The 12,718-nt window shown below is 36.8% G+C and overlaps 1 protein-coding gene across 1 annotated transcript in view; it reads left to right on the top strand.

Moving 5' to 3' along the window:
• LOC121422371 (alpha-N-acetyl-neuraminyl-2,3-beta-galactosyl-1,3-N-acetyl-galactosaminide alpha-2,6-sialyltransferase-like) overlaps positions 1–12,448 on the top strand; it is a 42,347-nt gene extending 29,899 nt beyond the window's left edge. The window contains exons 3-7 of the mRNA XM_041617367.1: positions 3,965–4,151; positions 6,948–7,083; positions 9,387–9,608; positions 10,430–10,537; positions 10,948–12,448. Of these exons, the coding sequence (XP_041473301.1) occupies positions 3,965–4,151; positions 6,948–7,083; positions 9,387–9,608; positions 10,430–10,537; positions 10,948–11,131 (837 nt within the window). The 3' untranslated portion in view covers positions 11,132–12,448. The remainder of the gene's footprint in view (positions 1–3,964; positions 4,152–6,947; positions 7,084–9,386; positions 9,609–10,429; positions 10,538–10,947) is intronic.
• Positions 12,449–12,718: the final 270 nt, after the last annotated feature.

Raw genomic sequence — 12,718 nt, 5'->3', positions numbered from 1 at the left:
GAGGTTAATTTTTAAATGACGTCATAACTTAGAAAGTAGTATATGAACCTAGTTAATAAAACTTGGCCATAAGGTTAATCAAGTATTACTGAACATCCTATTAGAGTTTCATGTCACATGACCAAGGTCAAAGGTCATTTAGGGTCAATGAACTTAGACCATCTGCAGTCAGGTATTTTGGTGCATCAGGGTTTCAGCACAAATTATCTGTTCGAAATAGGTCTGAATTTAGAGACTAATTATATGAAATAATGTATTGTCATTTGCTCCCGTACAATATTGTAAAAGGCCAAGGCCATGTAAAGATTGGCGGCGGAAGCCCATAGGGGGGTTCACCTAAAATTTTGGGATGGACACAGGTAAAAAAAAAATAGGGATAAAGGGTTATCAACAGTTTTTTTTAGGGGGACGCCCCCTCTCCACTTGAGATTATGGGGGGAGGACAGGACCTGCATATAAGCTTTATATCAAACTATCTCTCCTGCAAATTGGTGTTCACATATTCGTAACGTAATGAACCATCTAATGGCCCCAAACTCCTTTGACTTTTTTGAGGGGGAAGGAGAGTAATTTAGACAAATTTCGTCTATTAGAAAGATAGATATTCCATGTTGGAGTAATATTGAGGGCTTCAATTACGTCTTCAAAGGTCAAATAAACGAAATGCATTTTATGGGAAAGCAAAACTAATTTTTAAGTAGTTGTGGTCGAATGAGTAGTAGTAGTAGTGGTGGTAGTAGTATCGGGAGTAGTTAAGTACACATGCAATTTAAAAATATCTTTGTTTAAAGTATCCGTTTTCCCTGTGACCCCCCCCCCCCCGGCAAATACCAAGATCACAGGGGGTATCAACCCTTCCCCCAGCGGCAGACAAGGGCTATTCAAAAATGGCACATCAGAGTAATTAAAATACGGCGCGCAAAGCATGTCGGACAGGCGTATGTAAAGATCACAGGAATTTGTTGATTAAAATTCATTAAAATGTTTGTATATCAAAATATAAATGATAGAAACGATGTCATTGACTTTTTTTTGATGAGCAACGGTTTAGCAAGTGAATGAATTTGGGTCTGTAAGGTCAAAAATCCAACGCTGTGACAGCTTACAGCTCATTTGACAGTGTTTGAAAACTGTATATAGCTGAAAATACTATTTCAAGGCATATTCAGCTAATTTTAGATCAATTTCAAGGTCAAAAGATAAAGATGTGATTTTATGTATTATTTGGATATTAAACAACAACCTGAAAGGAACATGAATTACAATTATCAGCTTAAAATCATAAATTTTGTGTTGAAATGACACTTAAGTGAAAGTCGGTGTAAACAACCATTAACGATGAGATACTGGCGTATTAAAGATTTAAGTATCCCATGAAAATATAGGTTTGTCTATCAGTATACAGAAATTGGTGTTGCTCCTCGTTGGGACGAGGGGTGATCCGTGACCTTGAACTTGGCAACTTTTAGAAAAATCCAACACCCTACAAGAAAACAATGCGCACGTTTGGGCCAATTTTTTGTATGTCTGTTGAGCAAGTGATAGTCTTCAAATACGCATAATATTGGGCTCTAAGCTAATTGAATTTGGAAGTTATGAGCTTCCAAACATTGCACCCAAAATCACTGAATTGGACGCTTAACACCATTTTCGGCGACCTCGTGAGCAATAACGGCTGGTCAGATCCGTGCCGTAATATACTGTGCATGTTAAGACTAAAAAGTTCTTCCAATTTACAGAAAATAAGAACTCTACCTCATCAAACTTGGTTGCAACAGTCAATCAAAAATAGTAATTTTTTTTAAACTTGGTTGTTTGGCCACGCATTGGTTTCTAAGGGAGGCCGTATCTTAGCAACCATTTGACCTTGGGGCAAAATATTTCAGATTTTTCCGTCAGACACTTGGGGAACATTTGGTGCGAGTTTAAAGAAAATCGAAGGGGGTCGGGTGACAAATTGTCTGAAAATTGGTTGATTTGACGTGGATTGACCCACACATGTATGAGTCCAGAGTTAGGGGTAAAGGTTAGTCAGTTTTATTGTTAAAAAATACATGTACATGTATGTTAGTAAATGTGAGTTGTACTTTCTTTACATGGTGCAAATAGGTATATAATATATACAGCCAGGGTATACAGTGTATGTATATATTCCATCAAGACCAAAATGGGCAAGGATAATTATGCAGGGAGACAGAAGACTAGAATGAAAAAAACACACCATTCAACACACAGAACATATTAAAAGAAAATACATGTACACTACAGTCATAGACCACCAAACGTTTTTATCACCAACAATGCTCACTGCCTGGGAAATTGTTCAAAGAATGGTACCACTACATATACATGTAAGATCTAGAGATCTACATACATGTACATGGTGCTGTTTATACATGTACAAGAGCACTAGAACTATACAAATCAGAACATAAAAAATAAAAATACATGGATACTTAGGCCTAATAGTAATAAGATTGATAATGGCAAAATATTTTTTTCAAGCAGATGCTATAAATAATTACATGTACATGAAGCAAAAGATAAAATACATGTACAATGTAGATGTACATGTAATTAGACCTAGATTATTCAAGTTATTAATATATTAAGAATGGAAATGAAGATTTTTGTTATATAAACCAACGATCTTTGTACAATGCACGAACAGTTGTACACTGCCTCTGGAGCAGGCAATACCAAACTCAACGGAGCCTCTATAACTCTATGGTCCGCCCGCAGACACGGGGGCGGCATGCACGGCCGGCCGGAGCCTACAAACACTCTCGTAGCGGCACTCAATCACTCAGTCAGCCACTGTCACTCACAGGCCTGCACTGTCAACAAACCCCGTAAAACTCACCCAAATTCCGCCACAAACAAGTGTCATCACGTTTCAATCTAAAACTGGAGAAAACAAAAAATCACAAATCTTCGCAAAGAAACATGAAAGGTTAAATGAATATTACAAAAAAATATAAAGTCAGAAAATACAAGGTAGAGTAAGGAGTGTAATCGCAGGGAGCTAGCGCCGGCCGCACTCGCAGAATGAATCATGCTGGCATTGCTTCTTGCATGCCCGGCCGCGCCGGTGCATGCCGCGCACTGCACCTTGCTTGCTAGCTTAATGCTTGCATTGGCACGGCGGCGCGGCTGAGGCGCGCCGATCAATTTATTGCGCAAAATTAACCACGTAGTAGTACAGCCTGAGCTCGCAAATGTTCAGCGTAGGGGCGCTCTTCCACTTTATGAAATGGACCATTGAAATAATCACCGGCCGTGTGCCTAACGCTCTTACATGTTGAACGCGGTTAGCTCATGACTACCCGCGCTCGTTACACGTTTTCCCGCGACGTAGTGTCAAGTTTACCGTGAGCGGCACTGTATGTAACAGTTTTCATGTATTACTGTACAGTTCTCATGAATTATTTGGTCAGACCATACATTGACCTTGTCTTGATTATGATTGATATTAGCAACAGAGGTCAACATTCTGCCAGTAATTAAGATACCTGGGGAAACAGAACCAGGGGTCTTCTGTATGGCACAGGATCTCCATAGCCAGGAGTGAAGTAAAAAACAGAAAGGATTGGGGATTTTTTTTCTGAAGAATAGTACAGTTCTCTGGAAAACACCCAAAATGATATAATGATTGAAGTGCTAACAGTTATCTAATTTGGTTTCCCCCATTGTGAAAATTCATAATACATAATGGTTATTGTTATTGTTTGTTATTAGCTCAAAGAGGCTTTTTTTCAACTCTTTATAAATCAGGGACCAAATACATTGAATCAAATTATATATTTCAATGCACTATCTTTATTTTTTTTTTTTTTTTGGGGGGGGGCAAATGCCATTTTCCAAGTACCAAGCTTTCTACTAAAGACACAGACAAACAATGTGTGTATCTTGTATGAATGTTTGATATTTAATGTATATATATTGATTGTATTTTTAATTCCAGGCTCGCTACGAAAAGAGGCGCCTACTAGGAAGAAACAAACTCCAAGCCCGCACTTCAGCCATTGAGAGATTCAGACGTAATGTCCAACCATCACCGGTCGATAGTAAAAACTATACCCCTTTAATGTCTAGTGAAGAAAGTGAGCTTGACCTTCATTGTGGGTCATGTTCTCTAGTTGCCAATTCGGGTAAGGAATGGTAATGTGAGTTCAGTTTGAATGTACTGTACACATCGCAAAATGGTTAATAGACGCTGGGTCGACAAGCAGTTGGTCTACTTTTCAAAAGCCAGTATTCTGAAGTCAAGTTTAAAGATGTGGTTTAAGTATGGATAGCCAATTGTTGCATAAATCACTAACAGTAGATATTTCAGCTTATTTGGCTTTCATATCATTCATTATTGTGTAGGAAGTATAAAAAGGTGATTGTCTTAACCATTGTTGAATCGGGGAAGAGCACAATTAATATAGGGAACATACAACTCAATAAAAATTTTGACACTTTTGGCTTCCCATAATTTTAGCACAGCGTTAGACCATGATCTAAGTTAAACCTGACTTAATAATAACTGCCATAGAGTTTGATACTCAGTTCATCTATTATTTTTGCCCTGTGTCAAATGCCCAACTGGACATTAGACAAAATGGTAAATGGGCATAATGGCGATTAGGCCAAATGGTTTTAGACAAGCTGATAGTAGACCAGGGGCCTGTAACACAAAGCTTAGCAATGATCATAGAACATTTTTTCTACGATTGATTACATTGATTACAATGTACAATCATCGTAAATATCAATCGTACGATCAATCGCTAACCTTTGTGTTACGGGACCCAGATGTAGACTGGTGGCAATTTACTGTACAAGCCACCTGAAAACGTATTCTGTTACAATGAGTGGAGAAAAGTAACCTCATAAACTTCTGCAACCTTCATGCCAAAATCTTCAGAGAAATTCCAAAGAAATGAACATTTTGACACGCACAACTAAACTTCAAGTGTGGTTCCATCACAAATACTTGTCCTGGGGTCCGTTGCAGAAAGAGTTGCGTTTAAACTAAAGTAAAAAAATCAATCGCAAGTCTCAAATGCGCACTGTTGATTGGTTGAAAATCAAGTTGATTTTTAGAGTTGCGATTGATTTTTAGAGTTGCGATTGATTGCAACTCTTTCTGATACATTGAGTGATTTATCAATAAGTCTCTGTTATGGCCATAGCATTTTTCAAATATTTCTGACAAGGTAGTGATTTAAACCCATAATTTAAATTCATTGTACAGGTTACAGGGATCTTCCAACACACCAAGTAAAGTAAATTTATTGATTGTTGCATTTATCCTCCCTGTTCCTCAGACTAGAAATGTTTCTGTTCTGTTTTATGGTAACTCCAGTAGGAACTCGACAGGACAGCATTTTGCTGGTAAATGCCAAGCTGGTTATAACCAATTACCTAGGAAACATTTTACGTCTATATTAATCAGTCACAGTGGCTGACCTTCTAGACGACAGATATTACTCGGGCCTTTTTATCAAAGTGGAGACAATGGCAGAGTGGGGCTTCAAACTCACAACCTTGTGATTATGAGTCCAATGCTCTAACCACTGGACCTCACGACCCAATATCGTTTCTGTCTAGTGATTTTCATTCACGGATGCATCAAGGTGCTACCACATAATGGCCTGATCATTGTGGAATATCAAATAATTTCCTATAGATTTAGATTTGTTTGTAATACAATATTTCTGTCCTTGACCTCTATTTATGAGAATTGGTCACCTATCTGAGTAAATTGCTTGCATTTCATCAACAGAAATTCTTCAAAAAAACCACAAAATTGCCTCAAGCCCTGTTTCATCTGAATCATCAGGCACACATTTAATGAACAATGAGCCAAATAGCCTTCTTCTTGTTTGAGACCCTGGGAATTTGTATTACAACACTCAGCTCTGTTGTGTAGCCTACATGTACACAATTACTATTCTTATCGTTGTATGATGATGTCTTTAAAAGAAATTGTTATAAAACGAATCGAGAAGTTACAACTGCAGTAGTTGTATGGAACATTGCTACTGTTCCTGTTTTAGCCAGCATATGCTGACATATTTGTGACAAGTGCTTTTCACCATTTAATTTCATTCTTGATATCAAGATTCAAGAACTGCATTTTGTAAATAACACAAAATGATTTATTGATGTAAAGATATTGGTATCTCAGTATTTCAGTGGGAACAAAAGGCATTTCTTGATGTAAAAAATGTGATTTATGAGAAACAGCTTGTCATACATGTGCATATGCCGGCAAACGCTGACTAAAATATCCAGATGTTACTGCCGCTTTAGAAAAAGAAATACAAGAATAAAACATGTAATCTCTCTTTCACTCTGACGGGTTGAGTAAAAATTAAGAAAGCATCCTTGTAGTAAATATCCATACACATTTCACCATTAAAATCATTAAATTTTTTTACTCCATTGTATAGAGTGTGTACTAATATATTTTATTCAAGGATATAATCTTGATGAAAGTCAATATCAGCATATTCATAGCGTATATGATTAGGAAGGTACAAGATGTGTGTCAAATAAAACAAATGTGAGAGTACTAGAAAGTTAAATAATTTGTCAGAGGAATGAAAATAGCAATAATGTTTTCATCGTGGAAGCGCCGTGGTGTAGCGGTTCTGACTCGCGCTTTGTAATCAGAGGGTCGTGTGTTCGAATCCCACCATGGCCTAGCGCCCTTTGGCAAGGCATCAATCCACACATTGCCACTCTCACCCAGGTGCTAATTGGGTACCGGTAGGAAACAACTGTCATTGTGGTTGGTTTAGCAAGTGTGCACCTAACAGGCTGCGTGAAATGCTATGGATCCAGTGACTGGGTAATAATAATTTTGAACCACTTTAAACAGTCGTAAATTGAAAAAGTGCCATATAAATGCCAATTATTATTATTCATGATTTTTTTCATTCATTCGTTTCCAGGTCTAATGAGGCGGAGTTCATTGGGGAGAGAGATTGACCAAGCAGACTGTGTCTTCAGAATGGATGATGCACCGACCATGGGATATGAGAGAGATGTAGGGAGGAGAACAACTGTTAGGGTCATCTCATATTCCAGGTAAGAGCCAATGACTCAATGGCATACAAGGGTCTTGGGATTTAAAGGACAAGTTCACTCCAACTGAAAGTTGATTTGAATCAAAAGAGAAAAATCCAACAAGCATATTACTGAAAATTTCATCAAAATTGGATTTGAAATAAGAAAGTTATGACATTTTAAAGTTTTGCAATATCACAAAACAATTATATTCACATCCTGGTCTGTATGCAAATGAGACTGATGACATCATCCGCTCACTATTTCTTTTGTATTTTAGTATATGAAATATGAAATATTCAAATTTTCTCCTTATTGCCAAGTGAAACAACAATTAATTTCTCCTTAAACATATGGAATTTGCATTGTTTAATACTATATGGTTCAGTCAAGTTAGTCCTTATTGTCAAATCTGTAAAAATTGAAATATTGTATAATTCGAACAAAAAACAAACAAAACAGTGAGGGACATCATCGACTCCCTCAATTGCATGTCATTGAGTTGTGCATATAACTGTTTTGTGAAAAATAAGCAAAAGTTTAAAATGCCATAACTTTCTTATTTCTTATCAAATTTTGATGAAATTTTCAGCGTTATGCTTGTTTGATTTTTCTCTATTAATTCAAATCAACTTTTTACTGGGTGGACTTGACCTTTAAGGCTTTCATAATCCGACATTCGCCCCTATACTATCACTCCGAAGAGATAATATGTTATGGTTAGGTTTGCCAACCCTTACGGAGTATTAATGAGATGTGTTCTAGTGTGAATTCAATGTTTACTTCCCGACTGAATGATGTGTGAAAAAAAAATTGTTTTGTCTCACAAGATAACATTTCGTTCATCCGTTTGCTTATTCACATTGTAATCTCTTTATCTGATGAATATTCCATAACAGTTGGCATCTCTGGGTTTGTGATATCTTTGTTTTTATGTGTTTTTTTTTAATCATGTGAGGACTAGGTTAAAGGTGAGAGTTAAGTTTGAAGTTCAGCTTTACTTCAGTCTTTCTGTGTGGATTTTCAGGTGTGGTAAAAATCATGAAATCAATTATTTGTTGTACTTCTCGGGAGTATGTTTGTCTCACCTTCAAAGCAGAATAGTGAAACATAGTCACCGCTTTGTCTGTATATTAAATGTAAATTAATATATTGTCTATTTTGTTGGCCAAACTGTTTCTGCCTTTTCATACATGCATGCATGCAACATGTCCCTGAAAAAATAGGAAAAACTTTTCAGAAATAGTAATCACCGTCATTGAATTTTATGTTTTGATCATGAATTTGACACTCACAGTAAGAGTGAATTCTCTTCTTTGATTTGAGAGCATATGGGGAATCGTCCATGCATGAGGAATTATAAACATAAGTACTGAGACATGGCAAAAACAATATGCATAAACACCACTTGTGTGTAAATCTGAATCTACTTTTATGTAGATTAGTGAAAGAAAATTCTCAAAGAATTCAAAAGAAACTCAAATATGCCATCAGTTTTCCCCACAAGGTACATGTGTGTATTTGTATCCTTAACAAATCGTGGCTAATATTTCTTTGCAACTTGGTTTTGACATTGGAATCTAATAAACTCTGTGCTGGTTCACTTGTAAACTTGCATGTTATTTTAGTAATCAAATGTTTTTTAAATAGATTTTATGATGGTAATTGTCATAAATGTAACTTAGAATCCTTTTTTCTCTCTCGTGCGCAGTGTATGTACATGGAATGAGCAAGATAATGGATATCATTTATGAAGATCTCTGCAAAGATTTTTTTGTCTTTTTGCTTTCTCCCCGCTTGTCTTCCTTGATCTATCCCACTTTCTCTTTATCCACCTCCTTGGCTTTTCTCCCTTTTCTACAATTACATGTATACATGTATCTGACTCATTCCATTGCGTATTATAGGGCAATTTTGGGGGGATAATAGAACTGTACTCCTTTTTTAGGTTAGCACTGGGTAAGTAGCTCTCAATAATCATGATGACAAAAAATGACATCCCGATAAGGTTTACTTCTCAAACGAAAATTTTAGACCTGAGAAATAATAATGTGAAATCCATTTGACAGGTTCAAAAGATATTTGAACAGCAACAAAGCCATAAAAGATTTCAAATGTAAACTGGAATGACTATCGTAAGACACTGTCGTCACGTTGACTCATCAACATTTAGCCACATATGATTTTATCTTTATTATGAAATGAAATGGTTGACACCCTCCGTTGCTAGGACACCTTGTTATTTGTTGCTGAAACCCAATGGAATAACCCATCTCTCTGCTATGACCTAACATTACATACGTCTTCTCATTTTGTTATCAAAGCCTCTTTGATGTAGCCTTCCAAGCAGAGAAACTCCTCTCCCTCGAGCCTAGCGCCACCCATCTCATCTTCCATGGTCCAGAACATGTTTACTCCAGCCATCAATTCCAGAAATACCTGCAGCATATCAAGTCTTCCAAACCCGAGGTTGAGATGTATCACGCTGGTCAGGGTCTGGAAGACAAGACTGACTTTGAACTTCTGAAGCATACAGGCAAATCAAGGTGAGACATTGGCCCTGATGCATAGAGCTTTGTGATTATAGGGCTTCTTTTTTTTATCACCTTTTATTCATAAAAAAGGAATCGGTAACAATAATGGTCCTAGGTTATCAGTTCTAGACGAACGTAATACAGGGCAACATAAAATGAATACACTACGGTATACATAAACAAACATAAAACAAAAGATAATAATTATTTACATATCAACGCGTCGATTCAATTCATAACAAAATTCATAGTAAAGTGATGAGAAGGGGTAAGGAGGGGATATGCTACATGTATCTCAAGGTTTAAACTTAAGATGTTCTGCTTTTGAAATGAGTTCATTGTACTAACATATTGGTATTTACAAAAATACATACTGATTGATCAATTCAATTCAGGTTAATTATATGAAAACATTGTAAAAACTGTCTGAGAACTGACACATACAAAGTTCACAGAAAAAAAAAAATACATGAAAGGAATATATATTCCTACGAATTAACAAATGATGAAGAAAAGTATGATTAAATAAATCTGATCATGCACAATATTCAATGAAATCAGTTGTAGAATTCAACCTTGCAATCAGTTATAGACAAAACACCTTGTTTATTATTATGCAAATGAGGTGAAACCAGAAGTAGCACTTATTTGAAGATGAAAGGTAAATATATTTAGCTGATGTAGGAGTTGCTTCAATTCAGCTTTTGTTTTGCAGATAAAATGCCCCCAAAAAGGCAATTTTCCAAGATGTATTAATAATTCTGTACATTTTCTATGAGATTGCCCAAGTTCTGTCATTTTAATCTGTCATATTGTTATCTTCCTTTCATCAGGCATACATCAAGCTCCGAGTTCTCAACTCACATGTACACCTTGATGGCTATGAAAGACATGTGCTCAACAATCACAGTCTATGGAATGCTACCCAAGAATTTCTGCAGGTGAGATTAATGACATGCTCTCTCATTACTGTTGGGTCAGCAACATTACCTGTATGACCTCAAAGGTGATTTGTGTATGGAATGCCAGATGTGATTCATGTTTCATGAATCTATAAAATAAGTAAATGTCAATAGAGTTACCGGGCATGATCGATGTGCTCTCTACACGTACATTTCAATCTGTTGTATATTGAAAGAAACATGGAGAAAAATTGGAATCAGTTGTGAAAGGTAAATCATGAATTATGCTAATATTAAGGAAAAAAATTCGGGAAGATTGTGTGTTTCTGTACATCGTGCTGTGATAAAGTAGAGGACAAAGTGTCATCAGGTAATCTTGCACCTCGTCTTATATGGTTTTATCAATTTCTTTGTTACTTTTACCTTCTATGTTACCTTTCACCTCGCAGCGATAACCCAGGAAACAAAGTTGAATCTCTGTACTACAAGGACCCCATGCTCACCGCCTGCTCGTTATTCAGCTACCATGACAACTTAGAGGTGGGAGGTCAGCCGCTCGGCGCAGAGCAAGACGTCCTCAGGGGCTGGATGGAAAGCGAAGAGATCCGATTTGTGAATCCAAGCTGGGAGTGATCGGCTTGAAGCCAGCTTGGATCATTTGCCTCCATGTCTGTTGTCTCATGCGAAGAGCATAGCTGCAGTCTTGGACAGCGGATGGTACAAGCTAACTATGTCAAAAAAAATCCCTCGGGTTTGTGACTCATGTTAAAAAGGCATAGTCACTAAAACCAGCGTCAAACCTGGCCCGTGCTTCCAAAGCACGGTCAGGGTACTTTGTGTTGTGTGGTTGTAAATTGGTGCTGAAAGCGCAGTTGCAAACCAGAACACAATGGAGCTCGATGCTCGGCAAGGCAGGCGAGACGGTGACTCACATCCAGATGATGTAGCCACGCAAGTGTCTTCTTGCCACCGATGGCTCGTGTTTCAAAAACACAGTCTCAGGTAGGACAGATCGTAGGACTGAATGAAGGAGGGGTAGTGTGAGAACGTATCATCAGGATAAGTGTAGTGCTTCCTTCATCAGTTGATAGATCAGAAGAGTTTTATATTTTTTAGAAAAAGGAAATATATTTATTGTTTTACTTTCACCACAATGTGGTGATAGGTGTACCCTGACAGGACATGATCAGCTGCCTGCAAGAAGGTTGGTTGTATCTTCAGTATTGGTACTTGTGGCCTTCTTGCAGTCACCTGATCAAATGCCTTGTTTGGGGTTATTGTGCTAGTCAGGTGTACTTGATAGCATGGGACCAAGTTTAGTGAAGTAGATTATGTCAAGTAAGAAGAATTATTAGGTCAGAGTAATTTTTGATGTGCTTGCATGCAGAAGACATAGCTCTTCTTGCATTAATTTGCAGACTTGATCAATTCTTTTGTTGATCTTAACTGTAAATAAGCCATTGATGTCAAGTTCTAGTCATTTTGAATTGATAGGAAATCTGCATTTGAATAGAATTTAAACTTCTTAATCTAATGCAACTACCCCCCCCCCCCCCTGCGCCAGTAACATGCATTGATAACTTTTCAAAACTGTAAAAAATAAAAAGTGTATGGAAATAGGTGTGCCATACCCTTATCAACCTTGTTCTACTCAAAAAAAAAATATTGATCAACAGTATCTTTAGTGTGATTATTCAGTAATTCATGAACAACTCTTGTAGATAAGTGTGAATTCATTTTTTTTCCAATAGTTTCAATCATTGATGTGATTTTTTTTTCCCGTACATTGACAGTAATGTTGGTAAGTCAAGTTGATCTAAATTTACAAAAGAATGTATGACTCCAGTACTGTCAGTTTTAAAAGATTTTTGAATTTCTTTTATGCTGGTAACATTTTATCTTCCTTTATTTTCCTTAAAACCATCTTCTTTCTACCCTATTTAAAAGTATTTTAAAAAATCACTATGCATATGTGAGCTACATTTATCCATGAATTCTTAATATGCCATTCACTGTAATCAGAGGGTGCCATTTTTTCAGAGTCTATATTTAATTGTTTTATTTATATATAAAAAGGGAATCACTCCTGAGACTAATGTTAAACCTCTTGACCATAAGCTGAACTGAACAATGGAATCACTCATGCATGCAATGCACTCCTCAAAATGCAATAAGCATAACAATAGCTGTATGACCATTGCACGAAAATGTGTTCGTGGC

Source organism: Lytechinus variegatus, chromosome 10 (assembly GCF_018143015.1).
Source record: "Lytechinus variegatus isolate NC3 chromosome 10, Lvar_3.0, whole genome shotgun sequence".
In the NCBI taxonomy this organism is placed as follows: Eukaryota; Metazoa; Echinodermata; class Echinoidea; order Temnopleuroida; family Toxopneustidae; genus Lytechinus; species Lytechinus variegatus.
The sequence above is the reverse complement of the archived record's forward strand: the minus strand, read 5'-3'. Positions and strand labels throughout refer to the sequence as shown.